The sequence below is a fragment of the Callithrix jacchus genome, chromosome 18 (genome assembly GCF_049354715.1).
Source record: "Callithrix jacchus isolate 240 chromosome 18, calJac240_pri, whole genome shotgun sequence".
Classification (NCBI taxonomy): Eukaryota; Metazoa; Chordata; class Mammalia; order Primates; family Cebidae; genus Callithrix; species Callithrix jacchus.
Window position 1 is genome coordinate 29,760,713 of NC_133519.1, and position 21,800 is coordinate 29,782,512.

Sequence of the window (21,800 nt, forward strand, 5' to 3'; positions counted from 1 at the left end):
AGCCACAAAAACATTTGTTGTGTTGAAAAATCGTTTTTGTGTGGCTGGTCTCTTAAGAAATAGTTTCTTGATTAAGGTAAAATAGGGCCCAAATTAAAATTTTGACAGTTCAGAGAGAAATATTGCTACTAATATTGCAAATAGTACAGTACGAAGACAAACGGTTGGATTACAAAGCTGGTCTGTGCGCTTGAGTATCCAGTCCATCACCAGCCAGCCATTAGTGGTTTGAGACACTTCTCACTCTCTACTGTCCTTAGTTTCCTTTTTTTGTAAATAAGGATGTTAAATCTCTGGACATTTTCTAATTTATAAATCTTCAATTCTCTCTTAATTGAAAAATAGGTTTTCCAAAATACTTTCATTCTACTTCCTTTTGTTTAAGTAAACTTTAGCTGAGTTATGTCTTGTGGGAAAGATAAATAATGCTCATTCTTTTCTAGGATTTAGAAATTGAATTAACCTTCACTACATTGCTAAAGAGGGTAGAGGAGAGATAATCTGACATTTATGGAACACATAAACCTTTCATGTGTATTTCGTTCTCCACAAAACATTATAAAGTGAAATTTTTCTCCATTTTACAATTAAGGAAACTGAAGATCAGAGAACTCAAGTAACAGGCCTAAGGCCACAGAGCCAGTAGGAACTGGGCAGTGCCAGCCTCTGCTCTTAATGTCTGTCTGATTTAATAGCCCGTGTTCTTTCTAGCATGCCATGCTGGCATTCTGTAAAAAAGGCAAGTAATCCACTTTACCAGATGGGGAGGCTGAGGTCCATAGAACCAGGAGTCCTCCTCAATTTTGTAGTAAATTCATATTTTGGTCCCAGGAAGAAAACCTGACTTTTTTTTGTTTGTTTTTGGAATAGTATATAAGCTCAGGCTGAGGGCAGGATAGAGGAAAATATTCTTTTGTAAAACAGCTTTTTATGTCAGAATTAGCTTATCAGAGTTTTAAAAAGGTGAAATATAAAATTGAGCTTGTTGTATTTACAATTTTTTATTAAATTCTATTAACACACTTGATATTTTCTGGAGAATATCTCTGAATGAACGCATTCTATATACTAGAAATTGATGAAACATTTTTGTGAATACAGATTTTTTTTCAGCTTTTTTGAGTTATAATTGACAAAAATTGTACATATTTAAGATATACAAGATGATGATGTGGTTGAAACTCTATTTTTTTCCCTGAACTACAGATCCTAAACTCACAACTTCCTAGCATTCTGCCTCTCATGTACATGATATCTAGAGTATGATAGGGCTTAATCTCAAACTTTATTTCTCCTTATATAAAGTAATTTGCTTATCTAGAAATAATTTGGAATGCTTTCTTAAATGGGCATATACCACTTTATTCTCCAAGGCTCCTTTACTCATGCACTGTACTGCCTTTTGGTTTAGGAAAGATTTTTTTCTCTCTCTCTCTGAACTTCCCTTGTGCTTCTTTTTTTATGTTCTTAGTTTGTGTTGGCTTACAGCCTTCCGTTCCTTTTGTTGTGTTTGACCTGGTGCCAAATGAGAGTCAGCACTTAGCTTATAAAGTATCATTTTCTAAAACAGCAACAGAAGGAAAACTCCGCCTTCCACACCCACGACTCATTACCATAGTTCTACAAAGCATGGCCTTGCATCATTTATCCATCACTTGTGAATTTCTGTTTTCTACAGCTCTCATTTCTCCAAAAATGTGTTTGAGCCACTTGGAAAATATGCATTTAAGCCATTCAAGAACTCAAGGAGCTCAGAGATTATCCTGGAAGCTGTGGCTCTTTTGCTCAGTAGTTGTGTTGCTATTTCTTTGCTCCATCAGTTCGCTAATCTTTGTTTTTCTCCAACAAGAGGTAAGGAGGCAACTGTACCTAAGGTTGCTATTTACTATAATCCTCTATTTGTTTGTTTTTCTAGTTATTATCATTGTTACTCAGTATTGTTAGCAATAGTTGGAAGGGAGAGATGTGTGTAAGTAATGTAAATATAATTCTGATATTGTCATGACATGGCTTTTGAGGTTTATCTAAAGGTTTGAGAACACAGATCTCAGAAAATGCTAAAAGTTAGTTGAAGAACTCAGAGAATTGGTTAAGTCAATTGACAGTGCCTGTGGAGTATTTTTCCCTCCCTCTGCTATAACTCTTGGTGGAATAAAGAAGGTATAAAATATGATGAATGCCAAGAAATGGAGGGCAAACTATAGTCTTATCTGTGGAAAAGACATGAAAAAATAATGAAAAACAGGTTTAAGTAAATGACAGGTGGCTTGTGTCTCTTTGAGGAGGAAAGTACACTGAGCTAGGAAGAAGAAGATCTGACTTCTGGTTCTAGGTCTCCTAATAATCAGCTGCATATATTTGAGAAAGCCATTTAATCTCTCTAGTTTTCAGCTTCTTTATCTAAAAAAACTGTGGTAGGGGAATGGATTTATTATGATGTTTCTTCTTGATGTAAAATGCAGTGATCAAGAATTTACTTAAGGGAAGTATGAAGAATAAATGCCTAAGACATTCAAAAGCAGGGAAAAATGACTTTAGGTTGAGCTGATCAGGGAAGACTTCATGGAGGAAGGAGAAAGCAAATGTGTATTTGGGAAGCCCCTGATGCTTGTCAGGAATTTCCCATTGAGATGCAGGCCAAGTTGTGGGCCTAGAGAATGGGATGGTACACTGGATATGGAGATAAGCTTGGTTCTTCACTAAAAAACATTCCTCACATTTGACTACATAGCACTGACCAAAAAGCAAATAAGAAATGCTTTATTTATTTAAGGATTTGGCCTATTTCTTGTTAAATTTGAAGATTCTGAGTTTTGTGGAGAATTAAGTGGTTTATGTCCTTCTGAGAAAGGGTTGAAATGTGACTGCAGAAACATTTTTCTTAAGGGAACTGGCCAATGAAGATTTCAAAGATATAGTTCTACCACCTAAGATATTTAAAAGGAATTGAGAAAAGATGCAGGAGGAAGCAGTCCCCTATTGATATTAATTTAGAGTAGGTATAGCTTTGGCCATTTTTTCCACTGTACCCCATTAATTTGTATTCTATAACTGTATACAAGGCTTATGTGCAACAGAGGCATTTCTGATTACCACCCTGCTCTCTCTCAAGAAATGTATCAAGCAGAAGTGTGAACTTTCTGGGTGGTGAAGTTTGAGCAGAAAGAAAAGAACTGTCATAAATTCTTAGTGTCTAGATTTCTGAAGAAGAGGAAGGGTGAGAGAATAGCAATAACTTAAATTTAGAAGTGCTTCTTTCTTCTAAAAACTGTAAGATTAATCAGCCAGATAACCCTGAAGATCACTGAATATAGGCAGCATCAGTTCCCACACATAACTGAGGAACGCATGCACAGAAGAGGAGGAAAATGCCTTTCCCAAAGTCAGCCAGTGATTGGCTGCCTTTCTGGCATCATCAGACTTTTTCTTTTTGTTTGCAAGCAGTGGTTCTTGGAAAGGGAAAGAGAAAGTCTGATAATGCCAGAATCATCTAGGACACCTCTCTTCAGAATCAAACTGGATTAGTCCCATGGGTTGAGCTCTGGTTCTGGTTTCTCTCTCCTAGAGAACATCCAATTTCTCAATGAAAGGTTCTGCCTCTAAAGATAACCCAGAGTTTGTTTAAAATAGGGAAGTATAAAAGGTTTTCAGAATATTGTTCCGACAGGACGCTTGCAGGATTTGTTTCTATGGGAAAAGCCGCTGGCCTGGCCAACCACGCATGATATTAGCTCCTGTATTTCATTTTCCACTTACCATCACTTCCCTTTTCCTATTGACCACCAACAAATATCTCTGGAAAAGAGGTCTGAGAGGCTGGCAGATACTGAGTCATTATGATGTGGCCACTTCCACATTCTCACAACACCCATGCACCTTGAAGTTTTATTTTGGTCTCCACTCTAGTTTTTATATACAAAGTCCCACTTTGGAGATTATCTGGAAAATATAAAGTATACACTTAAAAAAAAGTGTAACACTTCAAAAGTGTTAGATAGGAAGCTTGGCTCCTTTGGTTATTGTTTTTCTTCTTTTCCTCTCTTCTTTCAGAAGATATTTAACTAAAAGGATAGCTGTGAGTCCAAGGAGTTTGGTCAATCCCTCAGTGAAAAATAACCTCACAGAAGTTATGTCTACAAAACCAAATATTCAGCAAGTCTCCCACTTCAATACAATGAAGGAAGGAGAAGTTGTACTTGTACTTAAAATCAGAGCAGATTTTATTTTCAATGATGATTTGATTGGGGATAGTTTGGAGATAGAATGATTGTTTTGGTCATTTTGAGCCCAACTATGTAAATCTAGCCTTAAATCAAGATGAGGTTACAAAAAGAAACTGATCCTTCTAAGCAAAAATAACTATGCCGTATGAGTCTTTGTAAATGGGTACTTACTACTTCCAAACATCAGCAGAATTATAAATAGAAACTTCCTCCAGACTGGTAGGGGTGAGAGCGTTGAATCAAACAGGTTGGGTGTGGATCTCATTCTTGCCTTTCCTTGGCTGCATGACCTTGGGCTAGTTATTTAATCTCTCTCATCCTCATTTCATCATCTGCTAAATGAGCAAGGTAATTTTCACAGAGTTGTGGAAAGGATTAATGAGACAATAGAGTATCTGACATGTGGTAGGTTCCCAGTAGATGGTAGTGATTAATACTTGCCCCATTACTATTAATGAGAACATAATGGGCAAAAATTTAACAAGATCATTTAACAATATGATTCTTTGTCTATTTATATCACTCTCTCAATCAAAGACTGTATTTCACAGCCAAATGGATAATTTCACAATTAGATGAATTTTCACCGATGGCAATAATTAGAGAGTATGACAGTGATGGTCTCTTTGGCCCTCTATAGACATGAAGCAGCCTGCAGTATAGCATCTGGAATTCCTGGCTCTGGCAAGTAGTTTGGCCTTAGGTTGTCTATGGCCTTAAGTTCCTCTGAACATGCCTCATACATGCTACTAAATGGTGCAGATACTATCTGTGGCATGTATTTAGTGCTCATTCATATTTAGATTGTTACCAAATTGCTTTAGGTATATAATCATGTCTTTCTAGAAAGATTACAAACTCATTGAGGTAACAACCAAAATTGCATTTGTTTCTCCTGCTTATAATGCTGTAGGATGTTAGGAATCCAGATGCCTAAATGTTAGTTCAATTCCTCACCACAATCACCATCATCACCCAAACAGCTAATAGTTATGGAACAGGTCCAGGCAGGGGATCTGGGCAAAGCCCTTCTCAAGAATGACCTCATTTAAACCCAACAACTTCAACAAGCTAGGCGCTATTATTTCTCCCATTTTATAGATGAGAAAATTGGGGTTAAGGGAGTCTCTGTCACGTCCCTATCATGGGTTGAACTAAATTGAATTTCAACATCTCTTCTAGGAAACACCAAAATGAGGATGAAATAATTGCACGAGGCAGGCAGAGTGGCTCATGCCTGTAATCCCAGCACTTTGGGAGGCTGAGGCAGGTGGATTGCTTGAGCCCAAGAGTTTGAGACAGCCTGGGCAACATGGCAAAACCCTGTCTCGACAAAAGAATGCAAAGAATTAGCTGGGCATGGTGGCATGCACCTGTAGTCCCAGCTACTCAAGGGGCTGATGTGGGAGAATCTCTTGGATATCCTTTTGAATCTATCAGGAGGATAAGCCTGCAGTCAGCTGAGAGTGCACCACTGCACACCAGCCTGGGCAACACAATGAGACCCTGTCTCAAAAAAAAAAAAGTAAGAACAAAAACAAGTGTAGGGAATCAAAAAATGTATTTCCGAGAATAGTGGCTTTCAGACTTTTTGGATACGTCTCCCTCTTAATAATGTATTTTCAGTATAATTCCCAATATTATATGCTAAATATTATACAAGTACTAACAATATGTACACTAAAGAGATACACAAAAATATGTATTTATAAGGATGAGCCAAATAATACATTTAATGTAGCTCTCACAATGCAAAACCATTTTGCTTTCACCAAATGTTATATTTTCTATAATATATTAATATATGATATAAACATTACTAAAATAAGTAATTATTTGAGTAATTTGATAAATGCATTTATTTTATTTTTTAATCTTAGCTTAACACTTTGTGATATAGGAATTTGAAGTTTGCAATGTCAATTTACCTTGTTTCATGATTTTGATTATCATGACTGAAAAATTACAAACAAATGTAGGTTAAAATGGAAGAGCACATCTTTGCATACATGTCATAACACTCAATTTTCAATCCATCATTCAATGATGGATGCCTCTCTTTCCTTCCTTACACAACTAAATTCCAAGGTCTATAGCTTTAACACTTCCCTCGTATAAATTCACTCACTTGCTTCTCTCTGTTTTCATTGTATTCTAATGACAAAAGCTCAACTATGGAAAACCTCCACTGCTGATTAAATCCAACTGCTCTGTGTCTTTCACTGTTGAATATATCTGAAGAAAAACATAAAACTTGTTGAAAGGTCTTACTTTGAATTCACAGCCACTGCCTTCACGTGGATTTGCGTGTTGCTTTGGAAACAACCCACATTTCCCAGTCCATTCACTCTCCTCTACTGGATACTTTCACACCTTTAGCTTCTCTTCAAACATCTAATAGTTTCCCCATTCCTACTCTCCACTGATAACTTTGCCTCCACATTTCAGGAGAAAATAGAAGCAGAGAGGAAAGAAGTTCCAATGAGTACCACTCATCTGCATTTGTGTCCAGAAATACTGTTCTTCTCTCTTGTCACTATGGATATATTGTCCACGTACCTATCTATTCCATCTATGAACTAAATCTTATCCTCTCTTACCTACTCAGGGACATTGTCCCAACTGTTTTCTCTTTGCTCTTACATATTATGCGTCATCCATTTTACAGGAACATTTCCACCAAATGGCAAGACAAACATGTTGTCATTTCTCTCATATTAAAACACAACAACAAAAACCTCTTGACCTCTCATCCTCATCCAAACTCCACTCATTTTTTTCTGCTTTCCCTACAGCAAAATTCCTCCAACTTCTCTTTTCCCATTTACCCTTAAATTTATTCTAACTAGGCTTCTGCCCTCTTCACATCACAGAAACTCCTTTTGTCAAGAACTCCAGTGACTACCATGCTGCTCAATCTGTCAGTCAATTTCCTGTCCTCTTCTTACTTGACCTACGAACAGCATTTGACACTGGTTGATCACTCATCCTCCATGAAATACTTTCTTTTCTTGGCTTCCAAACATCACACTCTCCTAGTTTCAGACCCAGCTTCTTCCTTCTATTCTCCCTTGCTGGCTCTTTCTCATTCTCTGACCTCTAAATATCACGATGTCCCAGTATTCCTCTCCATCTACACCCACTGACTTGATGGTCTCATACGATCTCATGCATAAAGCATAGTCTATGAGCTTAAGGCTCCAAAATTGACATCACCAGAGCCCCTTAAATTTCAGCGTGCTGTATCCAATTGCCTGCTCGACACCCTTGCCTGGATTTATAATAAACATCACAAACTTAACGTATCCAAAACCAGACTCAGGATTGTTCCCCTCCCCATTTATTCCTCCTAAATCTTATTCATTTTAGTGAACAACAACTTTATCTTTACTATTACTCAGGCCTAAAATACTGCAGTCATCTTTGTCTCTTCTCATTCCCTACCCCATATCCATGTTGGGAACTTCTGTTGCCTATTTTCCAGCTACATATCACCACCTCCACTGTTAGCACCTTGGTCAGAGGCACCATGAATGACTGTAAAAATCTCTTAGCTAGTCTCACTACATTTGCTCTTGCCTCTGTTTAATTTTTTCCTAGCATAGTAGCCAGAGAAATCCTATAAAAGGAAACTGTACAACATCTTTAAGTTCAAAAAGTCTTTTAATCACTTTGCCATTAAAAACTTTGGGTGATATAAAAAATGTTTGTGGTTATGCCTTAATAAACTACAAAGTATTTTTGAGCATTTAGCATTTAACGACTTCAATTTGTAAAACTAACCACACACTGATGGTATCTGGTAGCATGTGAACTGCTGTACGTTGCAATAGTCTGAAACTTGGAACTGTTTCTCAGGGTATCTCAGGTAGTGTATATGACATGTAGTTATCTGAATATTATACGAGAGTGGCTTCATTAATCTGAGTTGTAAATATTTTTAGGGCTTAATTTATTATTTTAAATAAAAATAACCATAAATAGAAGCTTTATCGTTTTCCTTTCACATGTCAATAGATCACCTGTGCAGTCACTGGGGTGTGGAAACTGCTGTTTTGTTGAAAAACTTTTAGAGTTCAAGAAAGGGGAGGTTCAAGATCAAATAGTTGTCCTGTAGGTATAGATTAGGTAGTGGAATGAGAACTTGACCTTTGCCTAAAAAATCCCAAAGGGAAGCTAGCTAATAAAAGGTAAAGGATGGAGCTAGTCAACTTTATAGGGAGGCTGAGATGACCGAGACATAATGGAGGGAGGGATTTTTTTATGGCTATAGAACAGTAGTTTACTTCGGGAATCCAAAGCTCTAAATAAATCAATCAAAAAAGTTAGTGACATTATCATTATCCTAATTAATTCCTCTTTTCTTTCCCCAGCAGACTGCTAAAGAGCCCTGTATGGCTAAGTTTGGTGAGTAACCTATCTTGCACGTCTCTGTTTTGCTTTTCTTAGTTTTTGATGCAAGAAGGCAGGTGCCAGTGCTCTCAAGAAAACCTGTATTTTCTTTTATTCATTTTTCAGCTCCTATATAGAATTACTTATTATGTACTGGGTAGTTGCCCAAGAACTGAGGCTCCCAGAGGTGAACCAGACAAAACAAGCCGATGCCCTGACAAATCTCATACTGAAGGCTGCCTCTCTGGGCAGGAATGCACATCTCTCTTACTGGCCTCTGAATCTGAGATTCAGGAATCTACCTTTAATTCTGTGTTTTAATAATCACAACAAGTTTCAGATTTCTACAACCTTTCCTTAAAGTCTTTCTCACATTTCACATATAGCTAATGTACAGTGGAGTATGTGACAGAGTGCAATTGTTGTTTCTAAACGTACAGAAGAGCAATGAGAGTTGGGAGAGTGGCCACTTCCTCTACTCCCTTCTCTTCTAAGCTTAGCTTCTTTGTCATTTCCCCTGTAGTCACCTGATATTTGCTTAGAAAACACACTACACTTTGCAGATACACTTAGCCTTAGAATATTTCTTAGAATACCTGCAAAATGCCAAATAAATACCTTTTTTAAAGTTGTTTATAGGTTTCAGGCCAAACACACATTTTCAGTTGAGAGCAGACCATTTCTAGAGCTAACTCTGCAACCTCTGTGTTCCTCTATCATTTAAACCAGTAGGTTTCCTTGGCTTGTGGGAATTAGATAGTTTCCTTTTGCTTGTCTCTTACTCTGTGTTTTGTTTTTGTTTTGCTGGTAAGGGGAGTCCACGGTATGTGCAAAATTCTGCTTTGATGTGGTAAAAGTTGAGAGACTCAAGTGATGCTAAGGTGGTCTTTAAGTGACCTCCCTTTCACAGAATTAAATAGGAAAACCAATGACACTTCTTCCCGGTGACCTGCCTATTGCATGTCAAGGCAGAAGAAATGGACGGGGTCTGAGCTCATTGGTGATACAGGGTGACTTCGTTGTTCTAGTCATCTCTCTTTCACTCTCCTCCAGAATCTACATTTAGAGTCTTACACCTATTACACAAATGAGAGTCATTTATACAAATTAGAATTGAAGTAAAAATGTTACCTCTTCCAGGGTGTTTTCTCATCAAGCTTTCTTTTTAATTACGGGACTAAGGCTTTGTCTCTTAAAACAAAAATTATGGAGAACTGTGCAACAGATAAGCATTCTGGGTGGTAAGAACACCTCTTGGGGCCGTGAGATCACACTGCTGTGCAAAACCAAGTAATGTTAGGTAAACATTTAAATTTCATATGTGCTAATGAAAATGAATGATTAGGTCTTTACCCTTTCTTTACCCTTGGGGAACTGTCCCCAGTATTGCACTAGGGATCCTTATATTTAAACAGTCAACTTATGTCTATTTGTAAACTCATAAATTTACCATTAGCTATTTTTGGGGGCTTAAATAATGAATCCTAAGTAGGTCTTAAATGATATATACCTACAAACTGAGGAGAAGAGCCATAATTTAGACACAAATCACCTAATTCAGGAACATGGAAGTATTGTTCAAGCAAAAAATATTTATAGAACACCTACCAGGTACCAGGGACTTTTTCAGGTGCTAAAAATACAGGAATGAACAAAACAGATATATTTGGCCTCAATAATTTTGCATTCAAGGTGATACAAGATAGATAATAAATAATTTAATTCATAATACCCTCACCACTGACACCCTTTATGAAGACAATTCAAGCAAGGTAAAAGAAGAGAGAGAGAGGAGAATATTCTTGAATATAGCTTGATTAAGGAAGACCTCTTTGATAAACTGATAAACAACCCATGGCGCTCACACAGAAAATGGATGAAAGGCATGGACTCCAACCCTGGTTCTCAAAATTTTGGCTTGTGATTCCTCTCTGTCTCTATTTGTCTTTTCTTCCCCTTTCTTTTCCCCTCAAATATTAATTGACAAGAGATGCTGAGTCACTTAACTCATTTTTCTATTCCAAATTCTTTTCCTTAGAGTGCTCCAAGTGAGAAATACCCTTTGGATTTGTAATTTCTCTAAAACAAGGAGTAGATAGGTACTTAAAAGATGAAAATTCTTCTTGAAGAGAACTAGTATAGATCAGCTAAAGAAATAATATATATGTGGTAAAGAATTAACTACCATCTGGAAAAGAATGAAATAATGAAATAACTATGCACTCATCTTTTTTTCTTCCCTTGTATATTTCTTATAGGACCATTACCCTCAAAATGGCAAATGGCACCTTCTGAACCTCCTTGCGTGAATGAGGTGTCTGACTGGAAGCTGGAGATACTTCAGAATGGCTTATATTTAATTTATGGCCAAGTGGCTCCCAATGCAAACTACAATGATGTAGCTCCTTTCGAGGTGCGCCTGTATAAAAACAAAGACATGATACAAAATCTAACAAACAAATCTAACATCCAAAATGTAGGAGGGACTTATGAATTGCATATTGGGGACACCATAAACTTGATATTCAACTCTGAGTATCAGGTTCTAAAAAATAATACATACTGGGGTATCCTTTTACTAGCAAATCCCCACTTCATTTCCTAGAGGCTTGATTTGATCTCATTCTCTTCAGCACATGCAGAGGTGCCAGTGGGTGAACTGGAGGGAGAAGATTTTCAATTTCTAGAGTTTGGCTGTCTACAAAAATCAACACAATCTGAACTCCTCTGAATGTGAATTTTCATCTATCATGCTTATCCGAAAAAGACTCAGAGGAAGAGCAAAAGACTTTTGATTGGATCTACAGAGATACTTCATTAATCCATGATAAAATGAATATGGATGACAGAGAACAGGTGCTTTCAAAGAATCTTGTCTAATTCTTGAATTCATGAGTGGAAAAATAGAGTTCTGTTCCCATGGAAGCTTTACTTGATATACAAAAAGGATCTGGGGCAGTAGCCTGGCTTTGTTCTCATATTCTTGGGCTGCTCTAATTCATTCTTCTCATACTCCCATCTTCTGACACCTTCCCAATAAAAAGTAGACTGATAGGATGGCCACAGATATGCCTACCATACCCTACTTTAGATGTGATGTTAGAAGATAAAGAACATTTTGAGAACTACTGGAATAGAGGTACAAGTGACATAAAATGGAATGTACGTTATCTGGAAATTTCTCTTGGTTTTGTCTTACTCAGGATGCAGGGTGCTTTAAAAAGCCTTGTCAAAGGAGTCATTCTGAACCTTCATGTAGGGCTTTGTGAGAACTTACTGTTTGAGTGTGTTTCTAAACACTGCTAATTGTGAAGAAAGAGTAACCATTAGTAATCATTAGATTTAACCCCAGAAATGGTATTATCATTACTACATTATGTCATGTAATGATTTAGTATTTTTAGCTAGCTTTCCGTAATCTGCAAAGTGATTTCGTATATCAGGTAGCAAGTCTATGAAGTTAATTGGGCAGGCACTTGGGAGAAAATTTTAGCAATAAGAATATGGAAGCATAGCATAGCCAACTTGCCTCAACTCATAAGACAAGTGACTACGAGAGGCAATGGGTTTTCCACTACATTGCACTGTCTCAGCTTTAGAATTGTTGCTTCTGCTATCATGTTATAAGACTCTAAAATTTAGCAAAGTCACCTTAGCCCAAGCTGAGCAGAGTGAAGCTACAACAGATCTTTCCTTTACCAGCAAAGTTTTTTTTTTTTTTTTCCTGCCAAAATCAGGGAGATCCTGGGTACTGCTCAGGCCTTACCCCAACCAAATCCCCTTCTTCACTTTGCAGAGCCCATCTTAGTGAAATGTGCTAACTTCTAAAAATAATAAATAGGACTTAATTCAAAATGTTTGGACTCTTAAATTACCTACATGCAGGTTCTTGTTGAAAGGTATATATTACATTGTAAACAAATTTAAAATATTTATGAGTATTTGTGAAAAGCTGCATTATGTTAAATAATATATGTAAAGCTATTTAAAAAATTTTTTTTGTTTTATGTAACAAAAATTGCAAAGGAACATGCTAAGCCTGAGGCTAAGTTTTTAAAAAACACTGTTGAGTAACTAAAGGGCCAAAGACTTGGAGAGCTTTTTTCTGTTGCATTTGCATATCTTCTCAGGAAATTAAAGTGTGTCATATATATATTCATGTATATACCTGTATAAAATCTTGGTGTTCTTGATTTTTGTTGTATATAAGCAATGTGTGCTGGAGTGGGCTGGTGCTAGTTGATAAGCACATATTATTAAATTTTCAGGAATTTTGCACTCTGATTATTAATTATTACCACTCTTGAAATTGGCTATGTGGGAGTATTTATACCATGTGAATTGGCAAACACTACATATTTTCCTTTTGGACAGCTGGTTCACCAGCACACCGCTGTGAAACTCTCCTTAATTACTCCTCTCTGTTCCCACTTCATTTCTGGGACAATCATGGCAGACTAAGGGAGAAAAGAAAATTGTCAGGTTGACATACTGGTGGTTTCTCAGGGCAAGCAGAGGTTACCGCAGCTGCAGCTGGAAGAATGACTACCAACTGGTGGCCTTTAAATTTTCCTGATGTATAATTTCAGCCTTTGTTTTCAATGTATACTGTTTTCCTGTTTCTCCACATAATAGTCTGCATTTTAAATCAGTAATAAAACATGCTGGTAAATGGACTGCAGCTAATTTATCTGTGGGTTATCAGACTAGAGTTAGTAATCCAGAAAACACAAAGGTACATCATAGAAATCTTTGCCCATATGAAACACTGTTTGGCAAGTGTCAGGCAGAACTGAGCGGGATGCAACTGACTTTTCATCATAGCTGTTCCCATTTCTGATGAGTTAGTCAGACAGTTTCACTTTCTGACCTTCACCTACTCCTTTTCTCCACCCTGTCCACACTCACCATCAAAGCCACTGTCAACCCTTCTCACACTAATTGTTTTGGGTTTCCATTTTGCCTCATCAAACAAGAGCATGCTGTATTATTGTGGATTAATCTCTGCTTCTGAAGATGGCAGTTAATTGAAAAGCAATGTAATCTCGTCAACAGACTCCTTACATGAAGTATATCAGTACATCTTGAAAATGAAATTCTTGCCTTTGTGTTCTATCCCAATTAGGCAGTTTCATTTGGGAGGGCATATTTTTATTAGAAAGAAGGAGAAGCAAAAATCTGATTAACTGACAACTTAACAGTTTACAGATTCCCATCAGGTAGAAGCTACAAATGATGCTTTGACACACATTTACTGTGTGATCCAAAAGGATGCATGCCTTATTCTAGGGTTTACTTATAATTCCGGGACAGTTACTCCACTGATTATGACTCTCTCATGAGTCTCCCATCTAAGCATAGGAAATTTGTACACACGCCTTGTCCCTACAAACTAGGAAAGTATGAGCCCACCTCAATGTAGCAAGATTCTCCTGTCTCCATTACCAAGCAGTTGGCCCTTCTTTTCCAGACAGATTTCCTGGGTGGGATCACCCTAGTCCAGTATTAACTTTAGCTTTATTAGGCGAAGGCAGGCACCCGTTGTTTGTATCTCCTAATTGCAGGAAATAGATTTTAAAGCTACTTTAGAAATTCCCTTGAAGTCCTCTTACCAGGCTTCAGGTTAGAAAGTTTCATTGCCCCCAATCCGTCCTGCAAAAGAAAATGGGTAAGGCCTCACAGAACAGCCACAGCTCTCTGCAAATGTTGTCACCAGTCCTTCCTTCTCCTTCTTCTGGCCTCATTTTATCTTTTTTTTTTTGATAGAGTCTCACTCTGCTGACCAGGCTGGAGTGCAGTGGCTCACAGCAGCCTCTTCTTCCTGGGTTCAAGGAATTCTCATACTTCAGCCTCCCGAGTAGCTGGGACTACAGGTTCCCAATCCCACACCTGACTAATTTTTGTATTTTTAGTAGAGATGGGTTTTCATCATGTTGACCAGGCTGGTCTTGAATTCCTGACCTCAAGTGATCCACCCACCTTGATCTCCCAAAGTGTTGGGATTACAGGCATGAACCACAGCACCTTGGCCCTCATTTTATCCTTGATCTGGGTGAAATGTTTGCAAGTGAGTGAAGGGAGGGGACTTATAAAGGAAATAAAATCATTTTATCTCATTTTTTAAGCCCACTGTTTATTGGGAAAAAGAAATTTCCCTAGTGCTGAACTCTAAGCAGATTTAATACGTAAGACAGCAAAATGCAGACTCTTCCTTTATCTTATTGGAATCTACTGGTTTGTGAGAGCAGTGAACAACCTTAAGGAGTTCAAAACAGTTGACTTGAGCTATTGCTCTAAAACACTACACATAGCAGTAGTGATGAACCCAGTTATGCTGTTTGAACAAGTACATCAGAGGGTTTATTTGACCTGCCTTAAAGAACTTAGGCAGTGTTTGAAAATAGGAAAACAAAAATTCAATGAATAGCGTATGTTAGATTAAACCAACCTCCTTATCTCTTCAAAGGCATAATGACAATGGGAATCTCAGATTTCAGTGTTCAAGGTGATCATTTCCATCCTGCTTTGGTGTTATCCAAGGACACCATGGGAGTGGCATGCCTCTCACAGAGAGCCTCAACACACAGTCTCAATTAGACTGAGGTATACTGGTTGGTTTAGTTTCTTAGAATGGAAGACACAGATAGTCATTTTGTCTTCCTTCTCTGCATTTGGGTGGTACCTCTTGGCTAACAGGCTAGACTATGAGAGAATTCTGATGATCTAGATTCCCACATCTGACACAGTGCCTGGCTCATAGCCTTTATTGTCTGTTGCAAATAAATGAGTCAAAAATGTATCTGGGTGTTTATTTGAATGTATAAATAGCATTATCTTGTGCATTTTGTATGACAGAGTCCAGGGGGCAAAGCTGTCAGCCTCCATTTTCTCACTGTCTCCCAGTCCCTCACTTACTGTTCACAAGTGTTCTCCTCCTTCCTCACAGAATCTGTTCTCAGAAACACTGTAATGTAATTAAACAAAGGAAACTTATAAACTCACTGGCACTAAGGAAAAGTGGCCAATATATTATCTTGTGTTGTGTCACTAAAGCAGGATAAAATCTTATTGTTTTAAGCTTGCCGAACAGATGTACCAAGAAGCAATTGGCTTTACAATAACCCAAGGCAAAAAAAAAAAAACTTGTTTAATAATCAGTGGCAGAGTTTTTCTTTCTTTTTTTTCTTCTAATGCTATCTTACCTCTAACCCCCACTTTCGACAGGCCCCAGTGTATGATGTTCCCCTCCCTGTGTCCATGTGTTCTCATTGTTCAACTCTGACTTATGAGTGAGAGCATGTGGTGTTTGGTTTTCTGTTTCTGTGTTAATTTGTTGAGAATGATGGTTTCCAGCTTCATCCACATCCCTGCCAAGTACATGAACTCATTCTTTTTATGGCTGCACAGTATTCCATGGGGTATATGTGCCACATTTTCTTTATCTAGTCTATCATTGATGGGCATTTGGGTTGGTTCCAAGTGTTTGCTATCGTGAACAGTGCTGCAATAAACGTGTGCATGTGTCTTTATAGCAGAATAATTTATAATCCTTTGCGTATACACCCAGTAATGGCATTGCTGGGTAAAATGGTTCTAGATCCTTGAAGAATTGCCATACTGTCTTCCACAATGTTTGAACTAATTTACACTCCCACCAATAGTATAAAAGAGTTCCTATTTCTCCACATCCTCTCCAGCATCTGTTGTTTCCTGATTTATTAATGATCGCTATTCTAACTGACGTGAGATGGTATCTCATTGTGGTTTTAATTTGCATTTCCCTAATGACCAGTGATGATGAGTTTTCTATTTATATGTTTGTTGGCTGCATAAATGTCTTCTTTTGAGAAGTGTCTCTTCATATGCTTCACCCACTTTTTGATGAGGTGGTTTTTTTCTTGTAAATTTGTTTAAGTTTCTTGCAGATTCTGGATATTAGCCCTTTGTCAGATAGGCTGCAAAAATTTTCTCCCATTCTGTACTTTGCCTGTTCACTCTGATGATAGTTTCTTTTTCTGTGCATAAGCTCCTTAGTTTAATTAGATTCTATTTGTTAATCTCAGCTTTTGTTGCAATTGCTTTTGGTGTTTTAATCATGAGGTCTTTGCCCATGCCTATGTACTGAATGGTGTTGCCTACGTTTTCTTCTAGGGTTTTTATGGTTTTAGGTCCTATATTTAAGTCTTTAATTCATATTGAATTAAGTTTTGTATAAGGTGTAAGGAAGGGGTCTAGTTTCAGTTTTCTGTATGTAGCTAGCCAGTTTTCACAACACCATTTATTAAATAGGAAATCCTTTCCCCATTGCTTCTTTTTGTCGGATTTGTCAAAGATCAGATGGTTGGAGATGTGTAGTGTTATTTCTCAGGCCTCCGTTCTGTTCTATTGGTCTACATATCTGTTATGATAATAGTACCATGCTATTTGGTTATTGTAGCCTTGTAGCATAGTTTGAAGTCAGGTAGCATGAACCTAAATTAAAAGTTCATGATATGGTTTGGATCTGTGTCCCTACCAAATCTCATGTCAAATTGTAATCCCCAGTATTGGAGATGGGGCCTGGTGGGAGGTGACTGGATCATGGAGGGGGATTTCTCATGAATTGTTTAGCAACATCCTCTTGGTGCTGTTTTTGCGATAGTGAATGAGTTCCTCAGAGATCTTATTGTTTAAAAGTGTGTGGCACCTCCCCTGCCCCTTGCTTGTTGCTTGAGCCATGTGATGTGCCTGCTTCTCCTTCCCTTTTACCATGATTGTAAGTCTCCTGAGGCCTTCCTTGAAGCTGAGCTGATGAGAGCATTATACTTCCTATACAGCCAGAAGAACTGTGAGACAATTAAACCTCTTTTCTTTATAAATTACCCAGGCTCAGATATTGCTTTATAGCAATGTGAAAACAGCCGAATACAGTTGGAAAGAAGAAAAAAAGAATGTATGACATGGAATTATCAGAATTTAATGATTATGATAAAAACTATTGAGATTTTTGCTAAGCTTGTAATGATTTCCTTATTGGACTTGCTTATCTATAGGGCTGGGACTCAGCAGTCTCCTTTTCACCATCTGAGCCTACTCTTAGTTAGAGGTGACTTTTGCAGGATTAACTATTCTGAGATGGTCTCTTGGCTGGAAAAGATAAACATTTGGGAAGTATGGGGAAGCCCATCTTCTCTCTGCCAATCCAGTGAGATGCAGTTAAAACCAGCCTGGGTAAGACATAAGGATAAAAGTGATATGCAGAGAAGAGCAGAAATAAAAGATGGTGTGATAGTTAACTTGATGTGTCAGCTTGACTGGACTAAGAGACTTCCAGGTGGCCTGGTAAAACATTATCTCTGTGCGTGTCTGTGAGGGTGTTTTAGTTGACAGGGAAAGCAAAGACTAGGTCCTGCTTTACAGATAGTTCTGTATGATATGTAGGCACTGCCTGAAAGTGGACAGCTGCATGTCCCTCTCTGGGACATTGCCCTGGAGGATAGTGATGAGGAAAAACTCTGCTACCTGGTTATTCACTTTGCTTGGGTCTAGAAATGTTCAGATGTGAGATTACATAGCTATTCATGAAAAGTAGCCCATGGTTTGGCTAGATAGTCACGGACTTGAAAGCAATGTGATTGGAAAATTGGTGACAAAGAAACTGTGGGGAGGGATTTGTGGATAGACCTCTCTCAATGGGCAACAAACATGAATACATTTGTGTCCCTTGTGAATGCTCATCAAAGGATGACCTCCACAGAGGAGGAATTTAATAATCAAGTGGATAGGATGATCTTTTCTGTATATACCAGTCAATCTCTTTCTTCAGCCACCCCTGTGATCACCCAATGGGCTAGGAACCAAGTGGCTGTGGTGGCAGGAATGGAGGTTATGCATGGACTCAGCAACATCAACTTCCACTCACTAAGGCTGATTTGGCTACAGCCACAACTGAATGCCCAATATGCCAGCAGCAGAGACCAACACTGAGCCCCTGACACAGCACTGTTCCCCTTAGGTGATCAGTTAGTTAGTTAACTGGTAGCAGGTTGATTCCATTGGACTGCTTCTTCATGAAGGGGACAGCATTTTCCTCTTACTGGAAGAGACACATACTGTGGATATGGATTTGCCTTCCCTGCATGCAATTTCTGCCAGAAACACTGTTAATAGATTTACAGAATGCCTTGTCCACTGTCATAGTATCCACACAGCACTTTTTTCTGATCAAATAACTCACTTCACAAACAATGAAATGTGGCAATGGGCCCATGTTTATAGAATTCACTGGTCTTACCATGCTTCCCGCCATCTTGAATGGCTGTTTGAAAACTCAGTTACATTGCCAACCAGATGGCAATATCTTGCAGGACTGGAGCAAGGTTCTCCAGAAAGCTGTATATGCTCTGAATCAGGAATCCAAGGGTGAAATGGAAGTGGTATTGCTCACCATTACCCCTAGTGGCCCTCTAGCAAAATTAAGGCCTAAAAGTCTTAGTTTCAGAGGGGAAAAGGCTCCCACCAAAAGACACAATTATGATTCCATTAAACCAGAACTTAAGACTCCCGCCTGGTCACTTTGGGTTCCCCATGCCTCTGAGTCAATAGGACAGGAAGTGAGTTACAATGTTGGGTGGGGTGACTGATCTGGGTTATGAAGAAAAAAATGAATTACTACTTCACAGTGGAGGTAAGATAGAGTATATCTGGAATACAGAAAGTTCCTCAGGGCATCTCTTAGAATTTTGATGTCTTCTGATTAAGGTCAAAACTGTAACTCAATGGAGGCAGGACTCAGCTTGCCCCATTTTCACTCTACCCACTCTCTATAGTAATTTTATCCCTATCAGTGACTTCACCCAGAAGGCTGTTGACTTTTAAATATTCATCCCATTTCATGCAACTCCTGAGTTCTACTGCATACTAGTAAAGCCTGCTTAGATATTTTGCAAACATCTGAAACCATACCTTTATAAAACTAAACTCATTATCTCATCCACACTAAACTTTCTCCAATTCTTCCTTTCATACTCTCCACCATAAAAACATCACCATCTTCCTCAATATGTCTAAGAAGTTTCTTCCCTCTTATTTCTCCCTCACTTTCAATCAATCACTGTATTGGTTAAGATTCTGATTGCAACTAATAGAAACCAACTTAAGCTAGCTGAGTGAGGAAAAAAATTTGTCATAAGCATACAACAATTCTTGTATAATCCAAGGACAAAAATGTTTGTGGGCCTTATGCATCAGGAGCAGTTCAGTGGCGTTTCTTCCTGTATATATTAGTGAAAATTATCCAGAGAAATAGAACCAGTAGGAGATAGACAGACAGAGAGGTAGATAGATAGGTAGATAGAGAGATAGATGATAGATAATAGACAGATAGATAATAGATAGATGATAGATAGATAATAGACAGATTGATAATAGATAGATGATAGATAGAAGATAGAGATAGATAGATTTAGACAGACTTGTTTAAATCTTGACTCTGTTATTTATATTTTGTGTGAGCTTGAGCGATCTTTGTGCCTTCTCTGGGGATAGGCGTTCTTATCTGTCAAGGGAGGATAATTATTTCTACTGTACAGAGTAGTCTAAGGAGTAAAGTAAAATAATGCATAGAAAAAAACTCAGCTCAGTGTCTGGCACACAGAAAGAGGTCAGCTGATGCCAATTTTTAAACTATTTTTTTCAGTTTCCAACTAGCTATTTTAGGTAGTTTTTCTCTGTTTATCTTAAATTTGCTTCTTTTTTAGCTTCAATGAGTTCCTTCTAGCAACCAAGTACACAATTAATTTCTTCACGCTCTATGAATTTGCATCTTGTATGTTTGCATAGTGCTTGAAAGGATATAATTTGAAAAGCTTGTGTCTTTATGACTTGCTCTTTCTATTAATAGTTGCCTTTTCTTAGATTTTCTCTAGAAATATAGAATTGGAGGTTATATTTTATTTAAGCTACAAAAATAATGGTGAAATATTTGGATTTACTTTATATAAAGAAAATATGGAATTATTCATTCATACATTCACGAATTTTTTTCACTCCACAAATATTTATTAAGGTTTTTCTATGTACAAAGCACAGATAGGCACTAATGATGACGTGAAGACTGATAAGATATTGTGACTTCCTCGATAAGCTACATCTGCTAGGATAGACCAACTGATTCAAATCAGAACTACGGAATTAAAAATATTTTATACAAATAGAGACATGGTCTTGCTGTGTTGCACTGGTCTGGAATTCCTGGGCTCATGGGGTCCACATGCCTTGGCCTCCCAAAGTACTGGAATTACAGGCATGAGCCACCATGCCTGGCCAAAAAGAGCTTCTTATGCAAGACATAAAACCATAAAACATAAGAGAAAAGATCAACACCACTAAATTCAAAAACAAGTGGGAGTTCAAGGTAGGGAAGGAAAATTAACTACATGCCTTTATTTTCACTTCTCTCTGAACCCCAACTAAAAATACAATAAATGTTTTTGGTGCATGTATGCATGTAAAGGCATAAACCAAGGTCAGGAGTGGTGGCTCATGCCTGTGATCCCAGCACTTTGGGAGGCCAAGACAGGAGGATCGCTTCAGTTCAGGAGTTTGAGACCAGCCTGGGCAACACAGTGAGACCTCATAAAAAATTTTTTTATACAAAAAAATTAATCCCTAATCTCTCATTTACAAATGGGGAAGCTGAGACACACTGAAGTTAAGGGAACACAGGAATTGGAATCTGGATTGCTCAAATCCTTGCCTACTTCTTTTCCCACTAGCCCAACCAATACTGAAAGAAAGAAGCAAGCACTATGATAAGCAGAGGACTATAGTAAATAAATATAACAAATTCTAGCCAAATGGGAGAAACAGGAGGCATTTTAGTCTTTGTATGATGAAAGAGTAGGAGGTTGGCCAGGCATGGTGGCTCCACACTTGTAATCCCAGCACTTTGGGAGGCCAAGGTGGGCAGATTGCCAGAGCTCAGGAGTTTGAGACCAGCCTGGGCAACACTGTGAAACCCCCATCTCTACTAAAATACAAAAAAAATTAGCCAGGTGTGGTCACAGGCATCTGTAATCCCAGCTACTTGGGAGGCTGAGGCAGGAGAATCACTTGAACCTGGGAGGTGGAGGTTGCAGTGAGCCAAGATCATGCCACTATACTCCAGCCTGGGTGACACAGTAAGACTATATCTTAAAAAAAAAA

The 21,800-nt window shown here is 38.1% G+C and overlaps 2 protein-coding genes across 5 annotated transcripts in view; one reads left to right on the forward strand and one right to left on the reverse strand.

The window, feature by feature from the left end:
* The window catches only part of LOC128930103 (uncharacterized), a 346,098-nt gene that overhangs the window by 107,369 nt on the left and 216,929 nt on the right, over positions 1-21,800 (reverse strand). The gene's annotated exons all lie outside the window — the stretch shown is intronic.
* TNFSF18 (TNF superfamily member 18) lies at positions 1,462-13,289 on the forward strand. 2 transcript variants are annotated; one of them, XM_008985007.5, is made up of 3 exons: positions 1,462-1,851; positions 8,597-8,630; positions 10,874-13,289. In XM_008985007.5, the coding sequence occupies exons 1-3, from the start codon at positions 1,462-1,464 to the stop codon at positions 11,218-11,220; spliced, it is 771 nt and encodes a 256-aa protein (XP_008983255.3). In that variant the 3' UTR covers positions 11,221-13,289. The 2 variants fall into 2 exon arrangements, with proteins under 2 accessions (XP_008983255.3, XP_002760407.6); XM_002760361.6 differs by having other exon boundaries at positions 1,651-1,851; positions 8,600-8,630.

What these genes read in the sequence shown, in the direction of transcription:
- TNFSF18 (XM_008985007.5), top strand. Translation starts at nt 1,462, where the DNA reads ATGTTCTTAGTTTGTGTTGGCTTACAGCCTTCCGTTCCTTTTGTTGTG. An exon ending in TTGTTTTTCTCCAACAAGAG is followed by an intron (nt 1,852 to 8,596) that starts GTAAGGAGGCAA and finishes TTCTTTCCCCAG; the next exon opens with CAGACTGCTAAAGAGCCCTG. An exon ending in GCCCTGTATGGCTAAGTTTG is followed by an intron (nt 8,631 to 10,873) that starts GTGAGTAACCTA and finishes TATTTCTTATAG; the next exon opens with GACCATTACCCTCAAAATGG.